Source organism: Otolemur garnettii, unplaced genomic scaffold (assembly GCF_000181295.1).
Source record: "Otolemur garnettii isolate 467f Iridium unplaced genomic scaffold, OtoGar3 scaffold00001, whole genome shotgun sequence".
NCBI classification, from domain to species: domain Eukaryota; kingdom Metazoa; phylum Chordata; class Mammalia; order Primates; family Galagidae; genus Otolemur; species Otolemur garnettii.
This window is the reverse complement of record NW_003852396.1, coordinates 927947-942585: the sequence shown is the minus strand read 5'-3', so window position 1 is coordinate 942585 and position 14639 is coordinate 927947. Positions and strand designations below refer to the sequence as shown.

Here is a 14639-nt window from a genome sequence, read left to right as displayed (position 1 = left end):
TGTCCCATTGAGGTAGACCCGTGCGGGGTGGGGACTGCTGTCCCATTGAGGTAGACTCGTGCGGGGTGGGGACTGCTGTCCCATTGAGGTAGACCTGTGCGGGATGGGGACTGCTGCCCGGCCGATGGTCCACCCGTGCCGGGTGGGGACTGCTGCCCAGCTGAGGTCCACCCGTGCCGGGTGGGGACTGCTGCCCGGCTTTATAAGCCACGTCATCTTCATATTTCTGAGTGAGGCTGCAGACTTGATAAAGTATCTTCCTGTCTAATCTTTCCCATGTGCATCATTATTTGCTTTTTTTTTTTTCAGTGTACTGTGTGCTAGTTAATATTTGTATCCTTTGATCTAATTCTCTTGCTTTCATGATTAGGAGAAGTTATTCGCAGATTCTGGCCATCAGTTACTATGAATGTTTATTATTACTAATGGTCAGCACCTATTGAGTACATCTTATGCGCCACATAAATGCTTTAAGTGTGTTAACTTAGTCAATTTTTATAACCCTACGTGTGGTGCTATAATTATTACCACTGTATAGATGGGGAACTTGAGGCTTAGAGAAGTCGAGCGCGTTGGCTATGAGCACTTAGCTAGTATGTGCCATAGTCAGGGTTCCAACCTGGAAAGCCTGTATTTTTGCATGTTCCAAGTTTTTAATGTATCTTCCCCCATCTTCATAGGTTGGTCCTCCCTCTCTTCCTTTCTTCTCTCCCTTCTTTTATGAATATATAAAACACTGGCAGCCAGACAGCATTAAAGAAAGAGGACCTTGCTTTTTATTTCTTTATATTTACAGCTTATCTCTGAGTTGAGATGTACTGTAAGTATAAACATACCCTGAATATTGGAGGCTTCATATGAGAAAGACTGTGATTAAAGTCAGTTTTGCCTTTTTCTACCATTTTGAATATGACTACTAGAAAATTAAAACTTGTATATGTACCTCATGTTACATTTATTGGGCATTTAAAAAGTGTATGAAGTGTGGTGTCTATAGGAGTCTTGTACAGAAGGGGCTCACCAGGAGGTGAGAGCTTGGTGAGTGAGGCCAGAACTTGTACAGAGGAGACAGCTAAGGCCGTTTTGAAGGTCCCGAACAGGTGACCTTGGCAACAGTAGTACCTTGTTTTTACTTTTTTTTTTTTTTTGAGGTCTTTAAGTCTGCTCTTTGGAAAAAAGGAAATAAAAATCAAAACAATTAAAATATTATTTTGAAAGTCTTTTTTTCAGGTAGTATTAGTTCATAGTGTAGTACAACTCCTCAAGGTTGAAGAAGGCCTGGAGCGTCTCACAGAGGCCACTGCCCTTTGTCACGTCCCCAGACACCAGATGTGGTCATGCAGTTGGCTAAATGTGGACACAGATGAGCTTTCTCTCCATTAAGCTCAGGATGTGGTCCATCCTGGGAGGGAGTGACATGAGGCAGGTGAATGTGCAGAGCTGGGGCCTGAGGTCAATCTCTGTTGGCCTATAGTTTGAAGTAAGTTTAAATCGTAGGTCGGTGCGAGGTCACCAGGAATTGAGTGAAATGAGAAGTGAATCCAGGGCAGTCACCTGAGTCACAGAGTGAAGAAGAGGTACCTACAGGAGAGGAGGTGGCCGTGCTTGTGTGGTCTCGAGATGAGTAGGTAGAGACAGAGTCACATGTGGCTAAGAGATACAACTAAAGACTGAACCATGTCTATTGTCTTGAATAATAAAGAGGTTATTGGGGAGAATGCAGGTTCCCAGAGAGGGTTGGATTAGCTGGTAAAGCCAGATTGCAGGAGGTTGAGGAATGGATGGGATTGGAGAAAGAAACTTACTTAGAATGAGAGAGGGAGGAGAAGGGAAGGCTTCTGGAGCTCTCAGAGGATGCGTGTGGCACAGGACCCCTCGGGGTGTGTGCCCCTCTCTTCCCTGGTGTGACTCCTTGAGAGAATCGCTGTTTCTGTGTCTGTGTTCCTGGGATGGAGTGTGGCATGCTTCACAAGGTAATTGCTCAGTAACAGTTTCGATTATGATTTAATTTATTTAACATTTCCTTTTCAAAAAGATTCTTTATTAACATCATTTCCAAATTCTCTAAACATTACATCTACATGAGGACTTAATTTTATCCATGTTTTAAATGCACCGTGGCTTGGCTTAATCGTGAAGGAATGGGCTTTGGAATCCATTACAATTGTAATTCACATTTTGACCTTTGCACTTTAGCTGTGTGATCTTGAACAAATTCGTTACTATTTGGCTTCTTTTTCTTCTCATCTGTGAATTGAGGATATAACACCTCCGTTATTGTCAGTCTTTTGTAGAATTCAGTGTGAATACTTATAAAGTTTTTTTGTGTAGAAATGTAAAGAGTTTGATTGAATTCGGCACTCAGTAAATGCTTTCTTGAAATATGGCAGCTTCACATATTATACATGCCTGTATCAAACGGCACATGTACCCCCCAAATTCATACACATCTGTTATGTACCTATAATAATTAAAAATACAAAGTTAAAAACAAAAAAAACACAAGCAGTATGTATGGTGTGATGTTATAACTTTAAATAAGAGCAAGCATACTCAGTTAAAATTTGAGTAAAAAATTAGCCTTTGAGTAAAAAAATGTTTCTTTCCTTCCTCATCCCAATCCAGGTCCTGAGGGAGTCTAACAAATTAGCAGAAATGGAAGAACCACCCTTGCTTCCCGGAGAAAATATTAAAGACATGGGTCTGTAATGGTATTTTTTGTTTAATTTCCTCCTCCTCTTCGACTCTCAGCATACGGGGAACAAACTGGCTGTCAGAGAGATTTCCTGCCTGGCAGCGTCAGTGCCGGCAGCCTGCCCCCCGTCGCGGTGTGGGCTGTGGGACAGGCCAAGGCCTGGCTCTGTTGCTAGTGTTTGTGTCTGACCACTGGGAAACATGCAGATTGGATTATGCTCTGCTGCTTCTCTGGTTTGTTTTACTTTCTTTGAAAGTTGGTGACTATTTTTTAAACCGTTGCTGGATTCTGTATAGGGAAATTTTATTGTTTTAATTACTGCATTTAGATACTGGATTACCTAGATAAAAACACTGAATTGCCACTTTATACAAGTAGTTTTTTTTTTTTTTTTTTTGGCTGGGGCCAGGTTTGAACCCACCACCTCCGATATATGGGGCCAGCGCCCTACTCTGAGTTTTTCTTAAGACACATTCTCTGTTGTTTGCCTCCTTTATGCTTTTCTTCTCTGAGTACACTCTGGTCAGTGTGTGGATGGAGTTTTCCATCCCAGGCCGTCTGTTTATGTGTAGGTGCCTTCCTCTGTCCAGCCTAAGGCTTAGAACACGGGCCAGGGGTTGAAAATGAGCACGTCAGGCCTGCTTTCGTCTCTGTGCTTTGCTTTGTTTCATCCACGTAATGATTACAAAGTACTCAGATTTTGAGAAGTATGTTTGGAGAATGAAGCAAATGACTTCTTAAAGTATATACCATCCTTCATAGTTTTATTGTAATTTTTAAAAAGAAATTTATTTTTCCTTGGCTAGTTGTCATTTCCTTGTGTAAATACCAGCTGGCTGTGGGTGGCCTGCCCTGGACTGGGCTGTGGCTCCTGCTCCTTGAGCTTCTCAGACTCAGCAGGCTGCCGTTTTCTCCCTGCTGCTGCTCCACTGAATGATGCTCCATCTTTTTTTCACACTCAGCCTTGTACATTGAGCTCACTGTCTGCTGATCTATGTGCTGAGTTGATAGGTTTTCAGGATTGGCTTTCTAGAATGATCCTAGTTAGTACTGGGTATTTACTGTCTCACTTTACCATTCTCAGAGTAATATTCTGAGAAAGATATTAATCCCATTTTGTGGATGAGGAAACTAAGGCATAGGGAGATAACCTACTAATAAAATCTTATCTAGCATTGGACATTTTCTTTTGCCTGTGCTGCTGCTACTGTGATATGAGCTTTATTAAAGACTTGTGGGCTACTGCTTGGTCTCAGTTATTATTTCTTCTTCCTTTAAAATCAACACCCCTAGGACTTCACCCTGGATTCATTTTCCTTCTCCTTCCTATATACCCTTTTTATTTGACCATGTCTAAATGAGTAACTTCACCTACAATATTCTAGTCTGAATCTTTGTCGTAGACATATGCCCTTGGATATCCCTTGGGAACCTTATAGATCCAATATATTCCAAACTGAAATCTTCACCCTTCACCCCAACTTACTCTTTATCATGTGTTCTCTTTCTTAGTTGACATTGATACAGCTGACCGTGTGTTCCAGTTAGGAATCTAGTTGTCCTGCTAGGCTGCTCCTTTTCTCTGAACTCTTAACATTCACTCAGTTATCCAATCTCTAAGAATTTCATAAATGTATGTGCTTTTCTTTATTTGTATAAGCACTTGATATATTTATATATATTAAATTTCAGATACATGAAAAACTTCAAGTAGAAATTTCTAAACAGATATGAGAGCTTAGTCAAGAGATTTAATTTTGAGGTGCATGCTTGGGAAAAATTTATATATGGATATTAGTGGAAAATGGGAGGGGATAAATAACCCAGAGAGTGCGTAGCAAGAAGAGGGCCCAGAACATTGCTTTGGAAAACACATCTTTTTGAGAGAATCTCACTATGTCACCTGGGTGGACTACTGTCACAGCTCACAGCAATCTCTAACTCTTGGGCTCAAGCCTCTCTTCCCTCAGCCCCCCAAGTAGCTGGGACTACAGGCACCGGCCACAATGCCTGACTGTTTTTTTTGGTTGTTGTTATTGTTGTTGTTTAGCTGGCCCTGGCCAGGTTCGAACCCACCAGTCCCCATGCATGTGGCCGGCACCCAAACCACTGAGCTTAAGCCAGAAAACACATCTTAAAATTATATGGGAAAAGAGGAATTAGGGAGGGAAATTGAAGAATGGAGAGAGTGGAGAGAGCCAGAGTGGACATTTATCTTTGTTGGAGTAGGTGTTTTACTTCCCTAGTTCTGTATCTTGGATTAGTTCTTTTGTCTTAAGTACTTTGATACCATCTCTCCCCGTCTAGAGGGTACTTGGCATTGGGGAGCAGTTCCAAAGCCTGTGTTTCCGGAACACTTGTTTGCTTCTGTGGCTAAATTGACTTTCCCTTCTCTGTGTCACTTAGAATATTAGGACACATGCTTTTGTGTTCATCTTTTTGCAGAGGTTGGATGCTGACATATATTACATTTACTTATATTTTTGTTATTTCTCTTTACTGATGTGTATTTTCAAAGTCATTCTGGCATACTTCACAGAAACTATTATGTATCCTTCCTCTGTGAGCTCTGAAAATTTGAGAGGGTTAGTAAATCTAAATTTTTTTTTTTTTACTACTAGGCAGTACTATTATTACAAAATTTAGAGAATACCAAACATGATTTTAAAAAATCTTAATTTAAAATCATCTGTACATGAAGATTATTGTGAAAAAATTAAATTTAATTGAAAAAAGTCTTAAGATTAAACTTCATATATTTATTCACTTAAAAAAAGGTGGATTTTTAGGGCTGTGCCTGTGGCTCAAAGGAGTAGGGCACTGGCCCCATATGCCAGAGGTGGTGGGTTCAAACCCAGCCCCGGCAAAAAAAAGGTAGATTTTTAGTTAGTATAATTAGATCTGTATGGTTTAGGGTTTTTGGTTGTTAAAGTGAAAGTGGTGTTAGGAATACCAACGGAATGCCTTAGGAAGGTAACAGTCTCAGAATATCGTGGCCTGGCCACATCAACAGTAGAGGTACCCTCAGATTGCAGTAATTTCCACTTTTAACACAGTACAAAGGTGTTAAACGGACGGTGCTGAGTTAGTTAGTGGCTTAGCTTTGCCACGAGAGGAGGGAGCACATCGTGGCTGAAAGAGCTTAGAGAACCTGAATTCAAGTCTTAATCTTAGCAGCGACTGGTTCAGAAATTAGGCAAATTGTTTCACTTTCCTGAGCTTTAATATTCTCATGTAAAAATTGTAGATAATTATATTCTGTATGTAAGGGTTGTGAAGACAGTTAAATAAGGTGCTCAGGTGAAATTGAACTGTCAAGTTCTAGGTCGCTGAGCTAGCTGTCATTACTGTCCTTTACTGTGGTGAGGTTCCCTGTCACCCCCAGTCAGTCTCTCTTCTCCGTGCTGTAAACCGGCTGAGTGTCACTCATCTCCTACAGCGTGACAGAGCCCGAGAGAGATGAGGAGGAGAACAGGGCAGAGCAAAGAGTGAGGGTGACAGTGGTGACGTGGGATGAGCCCTGACACTGGTACAACACTTTAAATTTTAGAAGAACTTTTATGCCTATTACCTCATGATTTTAGAACAAAAGGAAACACAGCATTGGACCGAGAGTGACCCATCCCACAGTGGGAGATAGAAGAACAAGATCGGTGCTTCTTGCATGAGTAATAAACCAGCTCTGGAAGGACCCAGAAATGCTTTTAAACATGAATAAAGCTTTCCTGTGTGAGGTACAGATTCACAAGGGAAAGAAAAGTGTGCACGGCAGATTTGTGTACCTTTATATAATGATGAGTCTATTTAATTTTAAAAGCTTCCCTCTAAAAGGAACATACATTGGAAACAGTGATTTAAAAAATGTAACTCATACTTGAGCATTCCTAAGGGAACCATTTTGAAGGTTAGGAATGATAGTTAAAGGATCAGTCTTAAAGCAAATTCCACACAAAGCAGTCAGTCCTTCAAAGTTATGACTAAGGAGCAAGGCCAGGAAGTTGCGATGTCCTACTGAGCATACTTCATGGCCCTCAGTTTTCCCATCAGTCCTTTGAAATTTTCTTAGAAAGTTGTTGCTCCACAGAATTTCTCCTCACTTCTTGGAATAATGCAAATACTCCTTTATTGCACAGCAGGAGTTTATGAATATTTTAAGATATAAAAACCTTGTATTGCAAATTAAGAACTCTGCCATTTTAAATGTTATTTTGAGCTAGTGATTGCTGAGCTATTTTGCTTAATCAATTAATGCATACTTTACAAAGCATACTGTTATATAGACATTATTTATCATTTAATAACATATTACTTGGGATTATCTCATTACAAAGTTGGACATCAGGAATATAATCTCCTCTTACACTGTTATTTTTCTAAGAAATTATATTTCATATACATTTCATTTCCCTACAACATTTTCCCCAGAAATAGAATCAGATCAGGAGTTTTCAGTATTATACATGTTTTGGGTATTACATTTCTAGAAGACTGTTGACAGATGAGACTATGGCTAGTAAGACCGAGAGCTTGGTGAGGCCATCTGGAAACTGATGGAATGAACAGTGGTGGTGCCGTGACACAGGTACTGTTGGTACCATCATTGCCAACACCTGTCCCCACTCCTGTTCCAGCTGCCACACGTGTCTGATCTGGCTGGTGGAGTAGCTGTGTCTTTCACTTCCTGTTTTGTCTCAGCGGAAGGGAGGTCCGTCCACCTCTTCAGTTTTCCCCCTTTAATTCCATATTCTTTCCCCAGTTAGTGCAGGTTGGGAATCTTGGCTTAGGCTTCTGAGGTCTCTTGGAATCATTGATTCTGTGATTTTTGAGCATGAATTAGACTAGCAGTTAGAATAATTTTTGTAGCTTGAGAAAGCAGATTTTAATAGCCCAGAAGAAGTAAACTGGACTTTTTGCCTTTTCAGCTAAAGATGTGACTTATATATGTCCATTCACTGGTGCTGTACGAGGAACTCTGACTGTCACGAATTATAGGTTATATTTCAAAAGCATGGAACGGGTAAGACTGGATTGGATTTTTGTACATATGTGTGTTGTTTGCAGGCAGTTTGTTTATTTTTGATCATTTCTTTTTATTTTTTATTTTTTATTTTTGATCATTTCTAATTAAAGGATTGCTGATTGAGATTTTTATCCGCTATGATTGTACAGTATTAATTGCTCAGTGCTAATTGTTTTTTCTTCCCTTCCTTTAGGACCCCCCATTTGTTTTAGATGCGTCTCTTGGTGTCATAAGTAGAGTAGAAAAAATCGGTGGTGCTTCTAGTCGAGGTGAAAATTCTTACGGACTAGAAACTGTGTGCAAGGTAAATGTTTAATACGTGTGTGATTTTCTTTGGTTGGTAGTACTCTCTAATTAAATAGAGCTTGTGTTTATAAACTTGTTTCCAAAATATCAAATGAGTTTCATAAGAGAAATGCTATTCATGTAGAAGAACGCAAAAGTTAGCCATAATAGAAAAGATGATTCATTCTTTTGGACCCAATTCAGTATTTTGATACACTCACAAATTCAGAGCAACTTATTTTTACAGTGCCTGTCTTCAGTGTGCAGGGTCCATGGTGCTTCCACAATTGCTGTTTTACTTGGAGCTCCATTTATGACCATGTACACATCACTAGCTTTAACTTACAAGTTAGAAACATTCGGCTTTACACACTTAAGGTAAACCCTGGAAGAACTCCATGCATGTTCAACATCACCTATGGTTTTCTATTTCTAGTTCTTTGAATTTTTTTTTATGTCTGAAACAATGGTGGGAAAAATGTGACATTATACACCTTCCCTAATATTTTTTTTGAGACAGAGTCTCAAGCCATCGCCCGGGGGCAGGGGGTAGAGTGCTGTGGCGGCACAGCAGGAACCTAAGCTGTTACCTTAGTAAATATTTTTATAACTGGTAGAATATTAAGTATCATTGGGTTAACAGAGGTCTCTGAAAGTATCATAGAAGGGGCCCTACAATGTTAGAGTTTACTGATAATGGTCTTGTTGCAAAGAAAAAATTATATTTAAAATGGTCAAGATGGCTTGGTGCTTGTAGCTCAGCAGCTAGGGCACCATCCACATACACCGGAACTGGCGAGTTTGAACAAAGCCCGGGCCTGCCAAACAACAGTGACAACTACAACCAAAAAATAACCGGGTGTTGTGGCAGGTGCCTGTAGTGCCGGCTACTGGGGGGCTGAGGCAAGAGAATCATTTAAGCCCAAGAGTTTGAGGTTGCTGTGAGCTGTCACACCACGGTACTCCACTGAGGGCAACGTAGTGAGACTCTGCCTCCAAAAAAAAAAAAAAAAGGTCAAGATGTCAAAGCCATCCTCTTTTATGTTCTCTTATACTCTGTGTTCTATTTACTATTAGATTACAGAAAGTGACCAGGAGAGACTGTGCCTCATACCTGGCTCCACACGGCTGACAGCAGCAGTTACACTCACAGAGTCCTTCCGAATATACGGACTAATTAATTAGCTTTAATACTAGATCCACAAAACTTTTAAGATTAGCATAAGAAAGAATCTGGAATTATACATGTGATGTTTATTTTGCTTTTGGCACTGGCAGAACAGCAAAAGAAAAGAACAATGCAATCTAGAATTAAGATGTATGTGGAGGATAATTGGGCTGTAACTACAGAAACAGTGACCTGGTATTAAATATCTGTGCCTTAATAGTAAAAATCTAAGTTTCGATTAAGGAATGCCAGTAGATAAAAAAAAAGAATAGGTGGCTAGGCGTGGTGGCTCATGCCTATAGTCCTAGCACTCTCAGAGGAGGCAGGTGGATTACTGGAGTTTGAGGGTTTTTTTTTTTTTTTTTTGCAGTTTTTGGCTGGGGCTGTGTTTGAACCCGCCACCTGTGGCATATGGGGCCAGCGCCCTACTTCTTGAGCCATGGGTGCCGCCCTGGAGTTTGAGTTTGAGACCAGCGTGAGTAAAAGGGAGACCTCGTCTCCCTTTAGATAGAAAAAACCTGAGGCAAGAGGATCGCTTGAGCCAGAAAGTTAGAGGTTGCTGTGAACTGTGCCACCATGGCACTCTATCTGCCTGGGTGACAGCTTGAGAGTCTGTCTCAAAAAAATAGGGAAGTTGTATAATATCACATTGTAAAAGATGGTAAAGATGGCATTCTAGTTTTGGATCGGATTTGTAATACTTGTTCACATATCATTAGTGCATCATAGTGGAGTGTCTTTGAATTCAGTTTTATAGAATGAGGTATAATAAAGCTATTTTGAATTCTTCCTGGATTATTAAAACATGTAAATAAAATGGTCTTGAAATTATTCTTAATCCCCATTTTTTCCCCTAAATGCTATTAAGATATTAGTAAACTAGAGCATGAATATCTGTAGTCACCCTGAACATAGAAAACTACTTGAGAACAAATGTGGGAGGGAACCTTGGTCTATAAACTGTTATAGAGCCTGGACTGTCCAGACTGTGTGTCAGAAGATGCAGTGATGGAAGGCCTTAGTTTGTTTCTATTGGTATAACAGCAGGGAACTTATGAAGAGAAGGTCCAACAGGGAAGTGAGTTTTAGCAAGGGATAGCAAATAGAAAAAAAGTTACCAGACATAATGGAAATGGTGACATATCTGAAATGTAATAACAGTTAAGCAGGTTTTATTTATAGAGAAATTCATGACAGAAAATAGGCTTTCACAGGGAAAAGATGTGTGCTGATATTGTTGTTATCAGTCATGATGTTAAGCTGAAGAGGTAGCATCTCTAAACTCCAGTGCTTAAAAGTGTTACCTTCTTCGTTGGCCTATCTTGAGTCCTTAAGCAGAGGTAAATTTTCTGCCCTCTGAATTCTGCTTTGGAGTGCTTTATGTGTCTTTGTATTTCTTCCAGTAAACCAGTGTAATTATTCCGACTCCAGGAGCTGTTGTCTAGTTTATTTTTGGACCCACATGTACAGATCTTAACATTTTATAAGTTCCAAATAACCTAATTTATTAATTAAAAACTGAACAAATAATTATTAAGTTGGATCCTAAATCTTTTCTAGGATATTAGGAATTTACGATTTGCTCATAAACCTGAGGGGCGGACAAGAAGATCCATATTTGAGAATCTAATGAAATATGCATTTCCTGTCTCTAATAACCTGGTAAAATGTTTCTTATCTTTGGAAAATCTATATTAAAAGCATTGATACAGTGTAAAGAAACTTGTCTATGTTATCTAGAAATTGTACATTTACTTCCCTGCTTTGACATTTAACCTGGCCTTTAATACAGTGTTAATGACCTGGTATATCTCTCAAATTCAGAGCACCTTATTTTTGTAATGACTGTCTTTTGTGTGCAGAGTACTGTGCAGGGTACACGGTACTTCCACGCTCATTAACCTACACTAGGGTAATGAATAGTGTAGGCTGAATCTAATCTCTTGAACCGATTTCTTTTGTGTGAATAAAGAAACTGGATTAACTGACTTTTTTAAAATTAAAGCATAGCTGTGTACATTAATGCAGTCATGGGGTTAGAGTGTGCTGGTTTTATATACAATTTGAAATATTTTCATCAAACTGGTTAACATAGCCTTCATGTCATTTTCTTAGTTATTGTGTTAAGGCATTTATATTCTACATTTAGAAAGATTCACATGTACCCTTGTGGATGAACCATCTGAGGTCCATGCTAGCACTTATATTCTGGAATTATATGATTTTGCTATCCAGGGTATTTCCGTGATGAGAAGCATTATGTAGTCTTCATTAGAATTTGAAGTCTCCCTTTTAATTGGGAGCTGAGAATAAGACTGGCGATTTGGGAAGGAAGGGTAGGCAGACCCTGAGTTCCTGTGATGTGCTCTGACCAGTGGTCGGCTCCCTTGTTAACGCTATTATCATTTTACCTCCATAGTAGCCCTGTGGTGATAGATACGATTTATCCCTGTTGTAGAGAGGAAACAGTTATCAAGTAAGCAATTAATGCAAAGACGCAGAGAGAAGGAATTTGGAATTAGCACCGTCTTCTAACTCCAGTTCACTATTTTTTTCATCATAGTTATTTTGGCCATTATGTCTAATTGACAAACTAGTTTTTTTTGGTTTGCACATTGCATGCCAAAAAATAACAACCTTATTCAGTATGATTTAGGACACATAGCATAAACTTTATTGCTGCTTAAATGCTAGTATCCATGATAATTGCCAGGTGCATTACATGCATTGACGTTGGCAGCACTGTGCAGGTTTCATAACTTTGGTGTGTGAGTGTCCCACAGTTGTATTCATGTTGATGTGGTGGCGTCTCCTTAAGAGTCATTCATTACTGTTGTATATTTTTGTATGCTGTTGTGAGAATGTTGGAGTTTTTTTTCTTAAATGTGGCAAGAGTGGCAGTGAAATCAGGGACATGTTAGTCCAGGTTTATGGGGACAGTGCCATGAAGAAAACAGCAGTGTGCAAATGGCCGTTCTGAGGGGAGAGAAGGCATCACCGATGAAGAGAGGTCAGGAGGGCCAGTAACAGGCAGAACTGGCAAAAACACTGCAAAAATTCGTCAGATTACGTGTCAGAATTGCCGGCTGACTGTGAGAAGCGTGGCAGACCTAGTAAACACTAGCAGAGAAACAGCTAGGAAACTCTTAACTGAAAATCCTGGCCAGCACCTCAAGGCTTTTACATCACGGGCATGAACCAGTTCACTGTCTGGGAGGGACTTTGTAGCCAGTAAACAAGTAATCGTATTGGAATACCCTCACTACTTGTCCAGTCTGGCCTCCAATGACTTTTTTCTTTACCTGAAAATAAAGGAAATATCAAAAAGAAGACATTCTGATGACATTCAGAAAATCCAGGGTAGGTGATGTGGCCACAGCTCTGATGGCCATTCCAGAAAGAGAGTTCCCAAATGTCTTTGAAGGGTGGCACTGGCCATGGTGCTCAGCTCCCCAAGGGGTTACACTGAAGGAATAGTGATTTTCAGTAATGAGGGAGGTAGCACTTTTTCTAGGAAGGGTTCACAGACTTAACCTTGTACATCAGAAGATGCCTTTTTAAATGTAATCTTTCACTATTAGAAGTAAAATCTACAAAACATACCAGAGATATCTGAAAGAAGCATGATAGGTTAGTATTTGATAAGTTTGTTAGTAGATGTTTCAGCTTTTCTATTATGTTTGAAAAATATGTAAAAAAACAAAGTATTCCAAAGTTATGGAATAAAAACTAAATATAAAAGGGAAGCAATGTAAAGAATCCTTACAGATGAGTCATGTAAACTCTGGGTGTGATGCGGGTGTGTTTCTCATTCTCTACTTTCTGAAATGTCCTTTTTAAGCTGTTAATTTTGTTTACTTTTTTGTAGCCTCTTTTTGCCTTTGAATACAAGGAAATGTTCCCCGAAAGTGGGTGGAAGCTGTATGACCCTCTCTTAGAGTACAGAAGGCAGGTAAGTGCTTCTGTCCTTTCCACTTTAGTATTTTATATCATTTTCCCCACAAAGACAACTTCATGGGTAGAAGTAAACAGCTTTATCTAGGTTTTTTGTTTGTTTGTTTTGAATGAAGGCTAATCCTGATTGTATGGCTTTCTTTTCTTGAAAGGTTTTCAGAGTATGCCAGTGAATATTGGTTCAAACCAAATATGCAATTGTGCAAACCAAATATGAATATTTACTTATCTAAGAGTTTGCAGATCTATAAATTTGTTTCAAAACTGTTTACCAATCTTAAAGATAAAATTAAGGTGATGAGGATTTCACTGCCCTGGCTCGGGTTGATAGGGAGGGGGTGAGGGGGAAGGGTGAGGTCGTGAACTTCATTAAACTTGGGGTGAACCAGTTTCTTCCTACAAATCACTGACTTTGGGCAGACCATGCCCAGAAATTCAAAGTAATATGGGGCCCATCTAAGTCTTCACCACTTAAACAAGATAAATACAAGTCATGAAAGGGGGCACAGGAGGTGTCGCCAGTGAGAGCCTGAAGGAGCCCGACGTGTGCATGCCCTGCCTGGCTCACCGTGCACAGTGGGCGTCAGCATCTACCAGGAGGGCCAGGATGTGGCCCTGACATCGGACGTGGAGTACCCCGAGTGGCTGGCTATTCCAGATGAACCTGCCCCCCTACCCCAAGCTGGAGGCGCTGGACCCTGGGGTGCGGGAGTACTGGCAGCTGCTGCGGAAACAAAACATCTGAGGCCACAACTGGCTGAGCAAAGACAAGAAGTTGTAGCAGGGACAGGCCAGAGCGCCCTGAAGGGCAGCCTGGTGGGACACAGTGTCCTCCTACCCCCACCACCAGGACTTTTTGTTTTTCTGGAGAAAATGGACTTGAGGTTTCTGTGTGTCTCCCCTGCCCCCAGTAAGGCTGGACCCTGGATACTGCCTGATGTTGGGCGTGCAGGGAGGTGGCTCCTCAGACCAAGGTGCCCCATCCCGAGGTCCTCAGTAGGTTTTTCTCCCTGGGTCCTGGAGTTCCTTCACTGTGCCAGGAGGGCCCCCCTTCAAACCGGGAAGGGTAGGTGGTCCTAAGCTAAGCCGGTCTTGGTTGCCATGAGTTCAGGTCTGACCAAAGCCATCAGAATCAGAAGAGAGTCTTTATGGGCTCCAAGAACTAAGATGACATTCAGGCTCCAAGACTAAGGCTGCCCTGCCTCCAGGGAAACCCCTCCTCTTAGAGGGACTCTGAGCAGTGAGTGACTAGGTCCCTGCCCAGGGGCAGAGGCTGTGAGCGCCTTCCCTGAGGTGTTCTCAGAAGGCCATGCTGCCTGCTCCCTCCTGCCCATGGTTCCCTGCTGCTCTCAGGGCAAAAACCAAAATTATGATGGCCCACTGCCCCTCCCTCCTTCTCTCTTCCTCCCTTCTATCCTCCCTCCTCTCCCCCTCCCCTCCCTCCTTCCCTCCTCCTTCCCTCCCCTTTCTCCCTCCCTCCCCTCTCCTTCCTCCCCTTCTTCCCTCCCCTCTTCTCC

The 14639-nt window shown here is 41.0% G+C and overlaps 1 protein-coding gene across 4 annotated transcripts in view; it reads left to right on the top strand.

The window, feature by feature from the left end:
- Positions 1-14639, top strand: part of MTMR2 (myotubularin related protein 2) — a 109253-nt gene that overhangs the window by 60464 nt on the left and 34150 nt on the right. For all 4 annotated transcript variants that reach the window (XM_003780777.2, XM_003780776.2, XM_023511282.1 and 1 more), the window contains 5 exons: positions 2626-2701; positions 7618-7712; positions 7909-8019; positions 10729-10830; positions 13037-13120. In XM_003780777.2, coding sequence (XP_003780825.1) covers positions 2656-2701; positions 7618-7712; positions 7909-8019; positions 10729-10830; positions 13037-13120 — 438 coding nt within the window. In that variant the 5' untranslated portion in view covers positions 2626-2655. The remainder of the gene's footprint in view (positions 1-2625; positions 2702-7617; positions 7713-7908; positions 8020-10728; positions 10831-13036; positions 13121-14639) is intronic.